The following is a 17337-nucleotide window of genomic DNA, read 5'->3' as shown; positions in this document are numbered from 1 at the left end:
ACCACAGGGAGAACTACGGATGGACCAATAGCTGCGCCAGCCCTGGCTGAGCCTTGCACTGACCTCAGCCTACAGCTCGAGGAGATTAGGGCCTGAAGTACAATGGATTAGATCCCATGGAGGGAAATCCGTTACCCACATGGCTAAATCCGAAGATGGGCTGTGCCGAGCAGTGGGATGCATCACTCTGAGCCCCTGGGGCTGGGATTTCGGTAGGAGCACAGAGGCTGCGGAGGTGTCCATCCCACGACACACACCATGCTGCAGAACTGGGTCCGTGCTGGCTGTGGGTGCTGCTCAGTGCGCTGCCTCCACCAGGCTGCCAGAAGCAGGGCAGAACTCCTCACAATGGGGCACATCCTGAGCGCAGACCCCATGCTGCCTGCAGCTCCCCCATAAGCTGCTATTTCTGATTTTCTCCTTTGCTTCCTCAGCACTTAGGGATCCCAGGGCTTAGCATGCTAAGAGGTTTTAGGGTATTACATGTTCTGCTGCAGCACCAGCAGGAGCAGGAGGCTGCAGAGGGACAACACACCCCCATATAGTGCAGAGAGCCATTCTGCCTTCCTGGTGAGCGACATGGAGCAGCTTCCCAGAAACCTGGGCTACCTGGGGTTGCAAAAACCCTTAAGAAAGGGAGCTGCAGAGCTCCCATGGCTGCACACTGTACTTTGCTCATCACTGCTGGTGTGCTGGGTGCTTGCGTGCTGCTACCTCAGTGCACTCCTGCAAAGCGTCAGGGGTCTGAGCTGCTGACCGACCAACTGGCACAACTGTAAGAGATGTTCTTTCTTAATCCTTGCAATAAATTAGTTGTGAGCTTCCAATCTAAATGTACAGATAGCAAGTGGTTCCTTGAAGATCTCCCAGACTTGGATCAGAAAAGGCTTTTAATTGATTTTCGCAGTGTTCAGGCTGAGTGAGCTCTGTGCTGAGGCTCACCCTACGGTTGAATCTTCTGCTGCTGTTTTTCTCCCAGCACAGCCCAGGAGGCCTGGGAGCAGAGCAGGATGCAGCTCTGCTGCGCACAGACATGGCACAGCCCCGAGTGTCCCACAAGCGTAGCATTGCACCAAATACATATGGTTCCTTCCAACATCCCAAACCTACAGCTGTACCCAGAGCTGTGCAGAATGTGTGCTATGATCAGGAGGACAAAAACAGCTCTTGATGACGACCCAGGGGTGCAGTGTGGGGCTGCAGATTGCTGCTCCAGGCTGCACTCAGACCCCAGCTCGGTGTGCTGCTGTAAAGGAGCTTATCAGGGAAAACAAGATCCAAACTGTGAAATGCCCCTCACACCCCACAGCCCCTTCTGCCCAGCGCATTTCTCATCTCCCAGCACCCTGCAGCCCTTACCTGCGTGCCCAGAGGATCAGCTGGCAAAACCATCACAGCGCCGCGGAGCTTTGGATCAGTTACCTGGCAGCAGCACCTGGCTGAGTTCCTGTGGCAAACTATCGCAGCACAGTAACCCAATCGCTGCGTGCTGGCAGCAGGGCGGCATGGCCAGGCCGGGGTGGTTTCAGCTAACAGCCATGGGCAGCAGCCAGCACTGGGCTCCCATCCGCTCCCACCCAGCGCCAGGACCTGATTTTAGGGCTGGTTCTTGAGGAAGCTCCTTGTTGCTTTGAAGAAGAAGACCGCAACATGTTTTATAACATGTTTTTAGAAATAGCTGATTTGAAGGAGTATATATACCATATATTTTAGTAGTGTCCTTTTAGAAACACAGCTGCTGAATTGTTGCATTATGTAATTAATTCTTGCTTGCAAAACTGTAATAGCTTATAGCTGTTTCTAATAGTTATGGATGTAGCATTATTGACTAGAAAGTAAGGCTATTCTGTTTTAACAAGAAACCTTCAGCAAAAGAAACACAGCGATGAGATGATGTGAGTAGGCTTATCAAACATCAAAAGAAGCCCTCTACACAAGGCTGAAATGTTTCATTGTGGAAGCAGGTTGGGACGCAACAGGCAGACATCAAGATACTCCCCTCTAGCCTCCTTATCTTCCAGCACCCCAGTATATATCATTAAAACACAGGTTGCCAAACTTATTTCTACCCAAGGACAAGCAGATGTCTGGAAATAATAGCCAAGTACTAAGTGAGAAAATGTTATGATTTTGGTACCTACGAATTACTTATAATTGGCATCCTCCTACCAAGCATGCATCGATGAAGAAAGTCTATATAGAGGGTGAGTGAGGAAGACCACTGCATGAAGGAACAGTTGGTTGGACTGTCTTGATGCTAGAAGGATGCCAGGCAGTGGAAGAGACTGTGGAATAGAAGAGTGAAAACCTCATAAACCACTACCTGAGATGGGTGTGTATACGTTAATTATTTCATGTGTAATTGATGAGCATGTACCATATAATGGAGGAATTTGAAGTGCTTATGGTGGAAATACCCCCAGTGCTTCCCAGCGCTGTAATAAGGAACGCCTGGCTGAACGAAAACAAAACTCTGCTGTTAAGTTTTTTCAATTCATTGTTAAACAGCACCGTAACACTTGGAGCTCCCGTTAGAAACCAGGAAACCAAACACCCCACAAGCAGCAAACACGAGGACTTTTCAGCAACCTCACAAAGCTGCACCCGAGCGGGGCCACGCAGGACCGCGAGAACCGCACAGCGCTCTGAGACGAGAGCTTTCGCTTTTATTTTCGCCTGCTTTCGTCCTCGGTTCGCTCTGCGGACACAGGACGAGGGCCGGGCAGGAGCTCAGCGCCGTGCAGCGCCTGCGGGCCTCTCCCCGCCGAAGCCGTCCCGGCACTGCGGGCACAGCCGCCGCTTCCGGGTGCAGCCGTGCCGTGCCGTGCCGTGCCGTGCCGTGCCGTGCCGTGCCGTGCCGTGCCGTGCCGTGCCGTGCCGTGCCGTGCCGTGCCTCCGTCTCGATTCGCAGTTCCGGGGCGGCCGAGGATCTCGGTGCTCTCCGGGTCCAGCGCGGCCCTCCCTGCAGCCTCAGCCCCGGCCCTCGGAGCCGCGCATGGACTTTCTGCCGCTCCTGCTGCTCTACCTGTGCCTCGTGCTCGCCGTCGCCGTGCTGTACTGCAGCCACGCGGGGAGTGGGGGCGGCCGCCTGGGCAGGGCAGCCCGCAGCGCCGGCCAGGTAAGGGCTGAGCACGGCGGGGGGCTCCGAAGCGGGGCCGCGGGGCGGGGCTGGGGGAACAGCTTTACACTAAGGCGATATTGCCAGGGAAGGGATAAGGCGGTCATTGAACTTGTGCAGTTTATGAGAGTCTAAGCGGACTTTGATCCTGTTTTGTTCCCAGTATCAGAGTTTTGCTATACAGACGCTCATCACCGTGAAGAGAAATGTATTGTTTTCCCACATTTCTGAATGTATACTTGTATGAAACATGGCAATCAGCAGCTAAGCTCCCCGTTTGGAGAAATACAATTGATACTGGTGTGTGTGAAATAGAGAAAGGTAGTCCTAAATAGTGTCTTTAGGCACTTTATCTTTTTTTATATCTGGCCCTAATGAGCGAAGTGCGTAACTCTGGAAGTGCATTGCCATTCTTTGCTGCACTCCTTTGAGATCCTTTACACTATTCTGTGTGTTGGGAAGTCACCCACATGCATACAGCACAGCTGTTCCCAGCCCTGCAACATCTCCGACCCCCATCTGCCTGCTGGGCTCCAGTTGTGCAGGGTGGTTGTGCTCACTGCACGGCTCTCATCCCCTCGTACCTCTGTCACCACCATGAGAGCATTTTGCTTTGCTCTAGGAAAGGACTGAATTACAAGGATTTGATGTTCTGTGTGTGAGGAAATAATGGGTTTGAATATAAGGTTAGGCTGTAATTAACACACAGCTGATTTAGTTTTCGTTCTGCAGTTGTGTGGTGTGTTGTGTGTAGCTCTGTCTGTAGCATGTCTCCTTGCTGCACTATGCAGTCTCTTTTGAAAAGACTTGTAACCAGAGCTGCTGATAAGAGGCATACCAGTTAAAAGAAAAATATTGAGCATCTTCACAACTCTACATATGTCTTTTGTCTTCTGGTCTTTCGCATCCGAGATAAAAAGCTGTGACTCTGTTTTCTTTCCCTGTCTGCTAGAAATAGGCTCAGCTGCTCTATTTCTTCCACTGATAAAGCAGAGCGTTGCTATAGAGATGTCATCTTCTGAACAGCAGAGCCAAACAATTCCCCAGTCACACACAGTTGCAGAGGATCCCGCTGAATGAAGACAGGCAGTTTTCTTCTTCCCCGTGCCTGGCTGTTTTTGAAATGCCAATTAGGCAGATGTGGAGCTGTCAAACTGAGCTGTAGCTGTAGCTGAAGGAACTGGGGTGTGTGTTGTTGACTTCTTGTTTTGCTTTTTGGTTTCCTGTATTTGATTGTTGATCTTTCTGGAGAACAGCAGGCTTTATCTCTTTGCTTATCTCCCCTTACATCTGTTAGATGTCCCAATGAAGCATATTGTAGTTCAGAAATTGCTCAGTTCTATCCCCTGCTTAGCCAGTTAAACAGTCTATAACCTGATAAAAGCTCCTTATAACTTTCACACATTAACCCAGATACATTTGTTTGTGCCTGCTGGGCTTCCAAGAATGCAGAACCTCTCTTCCCTTTTGAAAGCCCCAGCAACATGCCCATCAGGAGCTCGTGTGCCCCCAGAAATGAGCATCCTCCCTGGTGATATGGCTGCAGTGATCTATAACTGAGGGATTAGCGATTTACCTTTTTATTTGAACAGTGCACAAGGTGGAAGTGGTGTGCAATTCAGATAAACACAGTCTTTTTATTTTCCTCAGGTACTGTCATTAGTAATCCCCACTCGGCTCCAGAGTGTGACACAGGAGGTGCTCCTCAGGCTCTTTCACACACGGTAATGCACATTTACTTAATGTTTTTGACATTATTTTTTGCTAATATTTCTGATTACAGTTGGTGTCCTGTTAGCATTATCCTTAGGTGTTCTCTTTCCATCAGGAAATTACAGGAAATTATCAGGATTACAGATTCCCATTAAGGTTTGTCAGGCTGTTGTCTTGCTGTTACTCGTGTTGAGAAGATGGTTCTCTGAAATATCTGAACATATTTGATGAATAATGTAGCTCAGCAGCTTCCACTGTAACAGATGTTGATCACACTGGTGGTAAACCACATCCATGGGAGAATTACAGCAAACTCCCTGGCAGCTGCAGAATGAGTTCAGGCAGAGCTGCTGATCCCTGCTCTCTCCCCCTCAAATCCCATACACCCTGCAGCCTGGATGTGCGGGTGGCTCACAGGAGGCTGCCAATGTCTAGCCTGCTGCACTGAGGTGAATTTAGCAGCATCCTGTAAAATCTGGTGCTTTAAGATCTGTTTCAGAAACTTCTTAAATACTCATCCTGTGGGGGCAGAAACTCAGGTATGCCATGTACTTCAGGGGCATAATATTTCCAGCTGTTGAATGCACACCACTGCTGTTTGTTTCCTGCTGTGCAGATTTTCTGGTGTTAGTTAACACTGCCCTGGAGAGAGTGGTTTCACTGTTGAATGTGCAGTCAGCAACAGAGCAATTATCTAACGAGCTTGGTGTAGCTGTCACTGCTAGATTACGATTTGTGCTGGAGGCACTTTGATCCTTCAAGCAAACTGTTCCACTGCTTCACCTCACTGTTTTATAGCAGTACACAGCAAATGTGTTTTGGCAGAATGTTTTATAGCCTATTGCTATGGCATGTTTTGGCAGCACCAGGGGACTGTGAGACTGCGCTTGACTAGCTGGTGGAAATTAATCCAAAGGATGTGCTGATAATGGATGTGAGTTTAGTTGGCGTATTTAAAGGAGTGCGACGAAGGGAAGGTGAAGCTCCTGGGTGGAGAGAACACTTAATATGCAATCTGTGCTGGCCTGAAAACCTGAAACAGGTGTCTCCTTGCATTTGGAAAGTCTTCCTTGAGCCTATTTGATCTGTTGATCAGGATGCTGAATATTAACTAGACCATCTCCTTGCTGTTGCAGAAACTATTTGTTTGTTGTCCTGCACATAGCCTTGCAAGCAGCAGTTTATGCTGAATACACATGGGAAGTGTTTGTTTACTGCTGGGAACTGGAGTTCCACCTTGTGCTGCTGCTGCTGCCCTACCTGCTGCTGCTTGGGAACATGGGCTGCTTCATTCTGTGCTCCTGTGCCAATCCTGGTAAGCTCATGCTGAATGTGGGCTGTGGCTGTTTGAAAATAGAACCTTTAAATGTTGATAGTACCAATACTTTTACTTTTTTGTCTTGTTTCTTTCACAGGTATAATAACAAAATCAAATCATGCATCACTGATGAAGACTTATGCATATGATGGTGTGTTATTTCAGAAAGGCATTGTGTGTGCTACATGCAACATGGAAAAGCCAGCCAGATCAAAACATTGCAGTAAGAACTTTAACTTCTTTGACAAGCAAAATAATACATTCCCAAATTAATTCTTTATCAGTAATTGCAATTCATACTACATCTGTTTTATTACCCAGTTCATTGCACTAGAATTTTGTTCAGTTTCATCAGGGTTCCACATCACAGCTGCCCTTTGCCCATTCGTGCTATTACTTGTTCTCACAGAAATGACCAGTTCTGAAGGTATTGCCTTGGGCCAGGGCTAGACAAGCTGTTGAACATCTAGAGGTGAAATAAAAATTATTGTTTGACAGGAGTTCAGAATTTCTTGTTTTACTGGCAGAATTTGTTGCAGTCATCATCATTTAAAATGAAGCGGGCTAGTTACAGTCTCTACCTTTCACGTGCTGTGTTAGGCAGTACTGCCAGAGAAAGCAAAATACTTGAGCTCTAGTCTTGGTAAATAAAATTAAGAAATGAGGTACACAAGTTTGTTTTTAATGTTGTTTGTTTGGTGGTAAGTAGTTGAATTCCCTTTAATGCACACTACCATCTAAATCATGACTGCAATTCTCATTTTTTTTCTTGAATGCAGTGCTGTCCTAAACTGTGTAAAAATTGAATCAATCTCTTAAAACCAAACAACTGAACTTGCCTTGTTGCTCACTTGTGATCAGGTTTCTGTAATACCTGTGTGCACCGTTTTGATCACCACTGTGTATGGGTCAACAACTGCATCGGTGCCTTCAATGCAAAGTATTTCTTCCTCTACCTCTTCACACTGACTGTGATGGCTGCGACCATTGCAATCATCACTACAGCATTTCTCATCCAAGTGGTGCTGCTGTCAAATATGATGCACGGGAGTTACATTGATGACCAAGGACAGCAGCACGCTGTTGAGATTTTCTTTCTCATCCAGGTAAGCTTACACTGGCTGGGCTCTTAGCCTATGAAAAGATTTATCTTTGTCTTTGCTTATGGAGATCTTCAAGTCTGCCTGTTATCAGAGGCAGAATGTAAACAGATGGCAGTTTTGTACTGACTTACACAGCTGTTTAGGTTTAGAAAACTGAAGAATACTTTAACAATACGGGATTTTTCTCGTAGCATTTTGTTCACATTCTCATTCTTTGGATTTTTGTGTCTCCACTGCTTTAACTCAGCAGATCTGATACATGAAAATGGCTATATTCCAATGACCATCTGTTTTAGTTTCGTTTAGGAAATGGCCATCAATCCTTGAGATAAGTATGTTAAAGCAGGACCCTTCCATCCTAAATTTAGATCCTCGAATATTTTCTCACCCATTTAAGCAAAGAGTGGCTGAGTCACTCTGGTACTTCAGTCATTTTGCTTTTCATTCCCTTCGTGCACTTCTGTAGCATGGCAGTGAGGTGATATGTAACGAATGCTCTCTTAAGCCATGTGATGTAATAGCCCAGCTTTATAACCAAATCATTTTCTTTTCCTTGCAGCACCTTTTCTTGACTTTTCCTAGGATTGTCTTCATGCTTGGTTTTGTTATTCTTCTCACACTTATACTGGGTGCATACTTCTGTTTCAACCTATACTTGGCCTTAACCAACCAAACTTTCAATGAATGGTACAAATTCAGAAGAAACAGGCATTCCCATCATCGAACACTGCAGCCTTGTGACAGAAAAGTTGTCTACAAAAACACTTATGCTAAAGGAGTCTGGATGAACTTAAAGGAAATCTTTAAGTCTCCTGCAGTGCTGGAAAGAAAGAAGAAAAAATGAAGATAAAACTCTTTATTGCGTTGTTATTTTTTTACTTTTTGTAAAATGTGCTTTGATACCACGGGGAACTTTGTTCAGATAAGAAAAAAAAACCAACTTCAATTAGTTGGAAACTTCTCACGTGATCAGTCTTCCAGAAGGAAAAAGCTGAAGGTCCTGCAAGTTTGTCTGTAACACTGCTCAGATCAGCTGTGAAAGCAACGTGTTTTTGTCTTCTCAGACACATCTGCAGTCCAGAAGGTTGCTGTACTCGAGTTAGGTTCAGCTAAGGTACATCATGTACACAGAAAATGACTTTATATATATGGTTACTGTTTGTATGCTGCAAAATATATTCCATGGTATTACTGGCAAATGGAGCTCCTGAGTTACTTTAGTGTATCTTATGTACATCTTCCTGCAGGAGGCCTTAGAGGAACTTAGCAGTGCCATGCATGTGGAAGAGGTAAACGTCTGCACTGATTTGTCTGTTACTTACACTGTGTTTGCCCTGCAGAGAGATCACAGCTGACAGCAATATTCTAATTAACAGTACCTCAGCAGAACTCTATTTTAAAGTTACTCAGTGAGAAGCTGTTAGAAGTCCTGGTAACAAACTTGCTGACAGGAGGTGCAAGTGTGGACCAACAGACTGCAGTGAATCTCTCCATGCAGGAACAAGGGGAGAGCTAACAAAGAGCTGCTGTGAGCTCTGAGGAAGCTTCATCTTTTTGTGAGTACCTTTGGCCAATGTTTAACCTATTAACAGTATGTAGGAGTTGCATATATTCAGCTAAAAAACAGGAATACTCACATTCAGCAGTTTGCAGAACCAGTGTTACACTGCAAATTTGAGTGAGTATGGAACTCCTTATTTTCAGAAAGGAAGCTACAAGTGCTGCTGAATCTCTTTTGATGCCCGTTCTCAGCAATTTCACAAGGTGTTGCTTTAGCATTACTAAAATGGTGGACTTCTGTTAAAATTTCAGCATCCTGAAAGAGTATTAAAAATGGTGGTTGAGCTCTGGAGATGCAGATTCTGGCAGATTACAAACTTAATCCTTCTGGCATTTTTCATTTTCATTCTGCTGTTTGAAATTCTAACCCTGCTGTAGGGATTTCTTTGCATTTCTGGCATTTTTCTGCAAGGGAAATTAACAGCAGCTGAAGCTGTTTCTTGGGCTGCCCTCCTGCGTTCACAAAATGGACCCCATCAGAAGTACAGCAGTAATATGGGTTTCCACTTCTGTACTGGAAATTCTCTAGGTGAACTCTGAAGGGCACCTTATCAGTGGGCTTCCAAAAAAAAAAAACCAAAAAAACCCAAAAGCACACCCTGTGACTTAAGTATCAAAGAGAGAAGTAAATTTATGGCCATGAAAGTAACCTATAATCCCTCTGACTGGAATTTTGCTGTAGATCACTTGAAAGATCTCTAAAAGCAGACAGGCACAAATCTGAGCTTGTAGAGATTTGCTAGGGGTGAAAACTTGTTTTTGACTCACCAAAGGATGAGGGTTTCTTAAGCATAATGTTACATGCCTTGTTCTTTTTTCCTTCCAGAAATTCTTCTGAGTGATAAGAGAGCAGAAATAATAGGAAAAGCGTAGTAAGAACTTTAAATAACTTTATTTTTAAAAATGTATTTACATGCCTAATCTGTACAGTATGCAATTACAAATCCATACATGGCTGTAAAAAATTAATGTACAATATGGCTTTACACACCAACAGACTAGCTCTCAGAGTAGCCTGTCTGGCTTTGCAAGGGTTGCATTCTTTATAGACCAGTACATAAGGCTACTTGTCCAGGATATAAAATACTTTAAAAATATATATATATACTGCAGTACCATGCCTTAGGAGGAGTAAAGTAGTGAGGTTAAAGGCATGAAAGCGTTTGACTGGTGGTAAATGCACACCAGAACTCCTTAGGTTTGGTTTTCTTGGTTTGTTTTAAATGCATATGATTAATTTTAGTCATCTCTCATGAGACCTACATACTTGCTTCACTTTCTGAATCCTCTTAAACACCAAGATGCTACTGTTCTGTGGTCAGAGGTAAATGCTTTGCAAAGGAATTTCCTTTATTTGAGGGAGCTGCACAAAAAACAGACTGTCAAATATGGCATAGTGGTCACTTTCAGAGTAAACCCATGCAGAGGGCTTTAACTACTGTCATTTCCATTTTAAACAGAAAACACCTCAGGGCTGTACCACCCTGTTAAGCCATTTACTTATAGAAGCACTCCTGCTCTGAACAACTGTAATGGCAAACCTAGGACTGATCAAACTCCCCAGCCTGGAGGCACACAGTAAGTGTAACGTCTGTCAGTAGCTGCATGCTGTTCATTACACAATCACAGTCTGGACTTCCACCTCCCCTTCCTGGGAGGCAATAACAAACTCTCCTGTATGTTCCATTATTTCAATGTCCTCTGATGCCACCATTGTCACTGTTGCTTCTTCTGTCTCGATGCTGCCTTCTGTTGTCAGCACTGCTCCTTCTCCAATGGCAGAAGCCAGGGTCATAGCGACCTGCTCTGTGAGGCTTTCGGGGGTTGCAATGGTGATGGTGTCTGCAGCATCTGTGGTTACTTCAGAGTTTTCTGCTACAGTGACGTTCTGTACGATGATCTGGTGACCAGAGTTTGCTTGATTTACTATTTGTTGCACAACCTTCATAATGTGACTGTCAACCTACATTATGAGAAAAGTGGCCGTGTTATTTCCTGATGTGTTGCACTGTTAGAAGTACAGTCGTCATCATAGCTGAAAACCATGTCTGCTGATCAGCAGTGCAGTACAGCAAGCAGCATTTAGTTCCCATTTCTTCCAGCTGCTCCCTGAAGCTCTCATGAACCCAAGAAAAGCAGAGTCTTATAACACGTACCTTGTGTTACTGAAGGTGTTTTGCCAACAGGGTACTTCCTGGACTTAAAGTACTGTTTGTGGCAAAATCTTAACAGTGCACACTTAGTTGTTCAAGACAGGCTGGCTACAAGTGAGGAGTCTCTGATTTTGCAACAGCCCCTATTTCTAGCCTTCAGGAATTCATAAAGAGGATAATTTCTCAAGGCTGAAGTGGCATTGTACAATTCTACTTAGCAGCTTCAGTCTCATGTACTAAGAACTACAGGTTACTAGCCTCCATCACTGAGAGGATCTGGGGTTAGACTGAGCTTTGTTCAAACTCGGTATGGTCACTGTTATTATTTTATACAGACAGGTCTGCAGAACTGCTTGTTTAGCATGACTTCCAGACACTCAGAGGAGCTCATAACACTCAGAGGGGAGTCACAGAAAGAACAGTTTAAGTAGCTGCTTTACCTCATGTCTTGTTCCCTCCATTATTTCAGTAGCTTCACTGGTCTCCATATCTTCAGCAGCAGTCTTGAAAGACAAAATAGCATGATTCCTTTTTTAGATTATTAGGTTGTTGCTGTTGTTGTTGTTTTTTTTTAATTCCAAGATAAAAAATATCAAGATCTTTTATAAAATCATCCTGTTTCCCCCCACAATGCAGTAACTACTCTAGAGACAACTCCTTAAATTTTTCTCCAAATCCCATTATAAATGGCTACTTCACAGTAATGCAGAGTGCTCAGAAATAGCTGAAAGAGGACATCCTCTCTCAGCAGGATTCTGCCAACTGGCAGATTTTTCTCCAATTAGTAGCAGCCCCAATGTTTACTATGGCAGCACTAAACAGACTCAATGAATGGACTGTTATTCTGCATAGATAAGAGCTGGCTCCCTGTCACAAAGAAGGAGAAAGTGAAGTGCATCAATTGTTGTTTTTTGATGGTCACAAAAACTGTTTCAGACAAAATAAGCTAACTAGAAATGGGAGAATAAACTGAAGTTGAAGGAAAGCTGAAGCAAGTGTGAGAGGTCAGAAGATCTTGAATAGTCAGAAGTTCTTAGTTTCAGCCTTCTAATTAACTACTGCCAGCCTTCCCCACATCCTCATTTTCCTGCCTCAATTATGTGCAGGACAACAAGGCTGCTTGCTCGCTTCTTACCTCAATGATGTATTCCTGAGTGTCTGCCACCACTGAAGAAAACTCTACCAAAACAGTATGAGGATCTTCAGAGATGACTGTTGCAGCTAAATTGTCAGCTGACTGGCTTTCCTCAGACACCATCACTTCCTCCACCTCTTTCAAAGCCAGAAGGCAGCCACCTGAGTGGAATTCCAAAAATGCCGTAAAAAGACAATTTACATAACCAACACAAATATGGGGATACCTGGCAAATGCTATGCAATACTAATGAGACCCCTTTAACAGGATACCACTGACAAATGGCCAGCAATCAGCAGGCTTTAATCCCACCAAGCCAATTAATGATTTAGAAGAGGTCCATGCTTCATTACTGATTAATGTAGATTGGGAAATAACAAAAAACCAACAAGTCTGCATCCCCTCTTTTGATGCAACAGAGATGCAGATAAATAAATGGCCTTTGATGAAGATCATTAGAACCACTCTGAATGTTTTGCACCCAGAACAATCATCATCATTCTGCCAAGAATCAGCTCATCCAAACCTGATCCCAGAAGAAACGTGCATCTGCCCTCACTGCAACAGAGATAAACCTGGCCATCCCACCTTTGGTCTTTAAGTGCCTGTTGAGCGTGCCGTGCTCTGCGAAGCCTCGCCCGCACTTGTAACACTTGAAAGGCTTTTCCCCCGTGTGATGGCGGATGTGGCGGACCAGGGAGCCCTTTTCCCTAAAGCCCCGGCTGCAGTACTGGCACACGTAAGGCTTGTCCTCCAGATGCGTACGGAAGTGAACTTGCTGAGCGTTCTGTAGAGAGAGAAGTACCAGTTAAAGGGAATGCCTAAATCAAGCAAGCAGTGTTTTAGCTTTCAACGTGAAAGTCAGCGTGTTTGAGGACTTCTCACCTAAGGCACGATAAAGATGTTTGTATTATTTGTTTTCATACGTGAAGGAACAGTTTCCTCAGAACTAGGAATTAAGACTGCCTTTCTTGTCCCTACTGATACAAAAGTGTCTTCTGCTCTTGTAAGAGGAGAGGAGCTGGCATTTGTTTGTTCAGCAGTGAAGCCTCCTAGCTTATCCCAAACCCAAGCTCTGGGAAGGAAACTCTCAGGGCGAGCCTGACACAAGGCAGACACACCTTGGTTTTGTACCGCTTGCCACACTTTGGACAGGAATACGGTCTCTCATCAGAATGCACCCTTCGATGCCCCTTGACGTGTGCAATAGTCTTGTAGAGCTTGCCACACTCTCCGCAGCGGAAACGCCGTTCGTTGACGTGCACCTCCTGGTGCTTTTTTAACAGGTAGCCCTTAGTGAACTCTTTGCCGCATTCTTCGCACTTAAAAGGCTTGTAATCTAGAGAGAGAAAAGCATTTCTGTCATTAACAGTCATTAATCTGTCATTACTTTTCACAAAACTCTATTTCTGCAGATGCCAGGCAGGTCCGGAAGCATGGAGCCTTTTTGTTAAGCTCTAGAACAAAGTGTAAAAGAATAACAAAAACCATTGCTCTGAACTTTTCATGTTTTGTGTTAAGCATCAACAGAATTTGTATGGCTGAGGTTTGTCTAAAAGCAAAGAATGTGAAACAGTGAAAACTACATTGTGTTCAAGATCACAAGATCTTGAGAGAGTAAGAGAGGATGCATTTGAGACGATAGCTGGGCGTTACAGCCTTACCTAAATGTCCTTTGATATGCGTTTCAAGGGAAGCAGCTTCACTGAAAGCTTCAGTACAGTGAGGACAAATGTAACTTCTGTAGCCATTTGTTCTTTCTGCATCTGTCTATTGGAAAGAAAATGGCACGGTATATATCTTTTTTACTGCTCTGTAATTATTTGTAACTAAATTCCCAATTAAATATTCCAGCTTTCACCCCCATCCCTCCCCAAAAAAGACTGATATTGATAACAGGAGCTTGCACTAACATGCATGAAAAGCATGCAATAAAAGTTGGCACAAAGACAAAGGGACAGGGAGAGGTGCATGGAAGATAATGTGCAGGGTGGTCAGGATTACACTACTGTTCATAACCAAGTGCAGGCACAGAAGATTAAGAAATTAATCTACAAAGTGCAAACATACAGGCTCTGATGGTTCTACTTCAGCATGCTGTTCCCCACATGGCTCCTCTTCTGCTTCCACCACTTCATTTTTTATTTCTTCTGTAACAGCTACAGCGGGCTCATCTGCCTTCTGCATTTCTTCCACAGCAACTCTCTCTATCACAATGCCAGAATTCCTCATGGCCTGCCTTAGCAGATTCTCACTGTTTGTTTCCCCCTCACATGGCAGCTCCTTAGGATGTGACTGCTAGAGGAATAAATAGTCCAAAACTTGGTACAACAAATGCACAGGCTGCTTTTGACATATTTGGATGAAAAATCAAAAAGAGAATGATCTTCAACTGGGAAGATGAGACCAATCTGTACTCTTAAAACATTCAAGGAAAAGCTTTAGCTTCTGTCAGCATCCTGCAGCAGTGCACGATCAATGTAAACAGCTTCTCACATTTTGCATCATCCAGTAAGGGACCCTATGCATCTCAATGTATGCTCCACACTCAAACAAGGTCAAAGCAGAGTTTGCCTTCTTTGCTTTCAGATGAGAGAGGAGCTAATTATCCATTTATTTTTCACTGCACAGATTTACACTTAGCACCTAAGAAAAGGGTAAAACCCTTCAAACTACTTCTTGCATAAAATACACGATATTCAAGAGAAATAACACTCACATCTTCATCCAGAGATTTTGCATCTACAACAGGAAGCTCCTGCATTTGGACATGGACTTCATGAAGAACGTTGCCTTTTGCATCTGTCACTAGATGAATCACAGGTGACGTCTCAATGGATTCACTCGCTATTGATGGAACAGTTTCTGAGTTTGAACTACAGGATCCTTCAAGAAAAGTAGAATGCATCACCTGATGTACTGCCCACCCCTCATCCGTTTACTGCACCCCACAATAAATGTGTTTTAGAATACAAAGTGCCTGTTAAAACCATCCTTGTAACGGATTCTCGAACATTCTTTATAGCCTGGCATCAACTATGTGCACTTTGGGTTAATAGTTTTCATCTATATAAAAAAGGACTTTTTCTGGTGTAAAAGAGAAACTGACTATCAATGCAAAATGTTTCTTAAAAGAAAAACAACGTATAGTTCAAATGCCAGGAGCATGCTTGGTTTTATCAGACACAAGGCAGTTATTCACAGCATCACTGACCTGCGGGCAGATCATCTTTATTGACTACTATTTCCTTGTTCATGTTGAAGCGAATTTTTTCAGTGCAAGGTGTCAGAGATTTCAGATGCCGAGTCAACGCTCCTGATTCCCGGAAGCTTTTCCCACATTTTTTACATTTGTAAGGTCTTTCATCTGGGAATGACGAGAATCAAAATAACAGTATTAAACCAACAGCTGCCAGTTTAAGTTCTGTGTGACGGACTTACAGAAGAGTGCTTTCAACTACTTACAGCAAGCAGATTACGCTTATCTCACAACCCTGCACTGCCTCCCAGCATCCCAGACATTGGGGAACTCAACAGCCTCAACTCAGCTCAGTGGAAGATGGAAAGCAGCAATAAACTCCATTCTAAAGTATGCTGGATAACAACACACAGTGCGCCCCAGCAACAAGGGGCAATTTGAAGTTCTCTTACCAGTATGACGCCGATGGTGTCGAATCAGAGACCCCTTTGTCCTAAAGGAAGTTCCACAGAGTTTACATTCATAGTCCTTTCTGCTGCTGTGAGTGATCATGTGAGCTTTGAGGATGCTTGCCTGGGATAGAAATCACACTTTGAAAGAAGTCTCAACAAATTAAACATTTCTGTGATAAAGAGCAAAAGTGTTCTTTTTCAAAGGTTCTAATCTCAAAGTATATCACACTGTAGAAAAGCATGTCGTTATCAAATCTTGTCTTACTATAACAGCTAGCCTCAATTTAGTGCTAACCCAAACAGCGTAGAAGTTACACTTACTGTTTTAAATGTCTTCTGGCACAGCTCACACACATACCGCCCTTCTTTGTTGACCAGAAGCTTAACCTTTATCAGCTCTGTGGCAATATCCTGCTCCTGATCATCGGGGTTGCCTTGTTCTTCAGTGACATCGCCATCAACGTGACCATTTGGGTTTTCAAAAACGTGGTCTCCTGCCACGATGACTTCTTTTATGTGCCCGCTACCTGGGAAAAGGACACAGACCGTTCTGTACAAAAGGCAGCTTTACATGCCTACCTAGGATCAATGTATTGCTCCAGAATTTCAAGTGGTAGGAAAGGAAGGAAAAAACAGATGCTTTAACCCCGGAACGCTTGTCTTTGTAAAGTTTGTATTATTGATATTATAATAGACATTTTGGAGTGAAAGCTTAAATCTAAGGATGGCTTTTGCATCTTGAAAATAATGCCCAGCCCCGAGAGCATAACACAGAAATGTCATTTATGGGCCACAGCACAGACAACACAGGGAAGGATGCTGGAAAAGCGAACCACCCCCTAACACTGGGCCACAAAGGCAGCACCACGCTCACCTACGATAGCTGATGCATTGCCGATCTCCTCTGCTATCGAGGATGCTTCAACAACGATATGAGCAACGGTTATGGACTCCTCGACCGCGGGAACGACCTGTAGGGGCGGAGATGGTGTCAGCAGGAGGGGCAGAGCCCTCCGAAGTCACAGCGCTGCCCTCAGCCCTCGGGACGGGCACCGGTACCCGCTGTCACCTTCGGTCCCTCGGGGCCCAGGGCCGGCTCCGGGCCGCGCTGGCAGCGCTTCTGGATCTTGTGCTGCACGAACTCCTCCAGGGAGGTGAACTCCGCTTGGCAGCGCCCGCACTTGTGCACGTCATCCTCGTCTGCAACGTAAATTCGGTCGGCGGGTTCGGATATCGCGGGGATCGCGCCCAAACCGGAGCTGCGGGTGCTCCTACCGGGCCCGTAACGGCCGGGCCCCCGCCGCCCCCCGGCCCCACTCCGCCCGGGCCCCTCCGGTACCTTCCTCGCCGAAAGGCGCCGGGAGGCCGAGGAAGGCGCCGGACGCGGCGCCGGGCCCGGAGCCCGCGGCCGCCGCCCCCTCCCGCTCCTCGGCCGCGGCTGCCGTAAGCGCCGCCGGCCCCGCGCTCGTTGCCACCGCGGCCTCCATGTCGCAACGCGCCGCACCGCCAAGATGGCGGCTTTACGGCCGTGTCGTCATAACAACGGGCCGCGTGCCGCGGGACGGCGGCCACAGGGGCTCGGCAGG

At 45.3% G+C, this 17337-nt stretch overlaps 2 protein-coding genes across 2 annotated transcripts; one reads left to right on the top strand and one right to left on the bottom strand.

Annotated features, from left to right (window-relative positions):
* The first annotated feature begins 2900 nt into the window (after nucleotides 1–2900).
* On the top strand, nucleotides 2901–13600 carry ZDHHC4 (zinc finger DHHC-type palmitoyltransferase 4). Its single transcript, XM_042864109.1, has 7 exons — nucleotides 2901–3118; nucleotides 4769–4842; nucleotides 5968–6146; nucleotides 6247–6372; nucleotides 7011–7255; nucleotides 7812–8808; nucleotides 12072–13600. Exons 1-6 carry the CDS (start codon nucleotides 2996–2998, stop codon nucleotides 8094–8096), a joined length of 1032 nt encoding a protein of 343 aa, XP_042720043.1. The 5' UTR covers nucleotides 2901–2995; the 3' UTR covers nucleotides 8097–8808; nucleotides 12072–13600.
* On the bottom strand, nucleotides 9686–17238 carry E4F1 (E4F transcription factor 1). The gene is made up of 14 exons (XM_042864108.1): nucleotides 17091–17238; nucleotides 16821–16951; nucleotides 16626–16722; nucleotides 16073–16278; nucleotides 15752–15872; nucleotides 15315–15467; nucleotides 14820–14986; nucleotides 14171–14398; nucleotides 13765–13870; nucleotides 13222–13439; nucleotides 12689–12887; nucleotides 12101–12261; nucleotides 11406–11468; nucleotides 9686–10775 (listed from the first exon to the last, which is right to left on the bottom strand). Exons 1-14 carry the CDS (start codon nucleotides 17236–17238, stop codon nucleotides 10428–10430), a joined length of 2346 nt encoding a protein of 781 aa, XP_042720042.1. The 3' UTR covers nucleotides 9686–10427.
* Between the last annotated feature and the right edge of the window lie 99 nt (nucleotides 17239–17337).

The sequence above is a fragment of the Lagopus leucura genome, unplaced genomic scaffold (genome assembly GCF_019238085.1).
Source record: "Lagopus leucura isolate 7727_CA_CO unplaced genomic scaffold, USGS_WTPT01 Super-Scaffold_760, whole genome shotgun sequence".
In the NCBI taxonomy this organism is placed as follows: Eukaryota; Metazoa; Chordata; class Aves; order Galliformes; family Phasianidae; genus Lagopus; species Lagopus leucura.
This window is presented reverse-complemented; position numbering and strand designations above follow the sequence as displayed.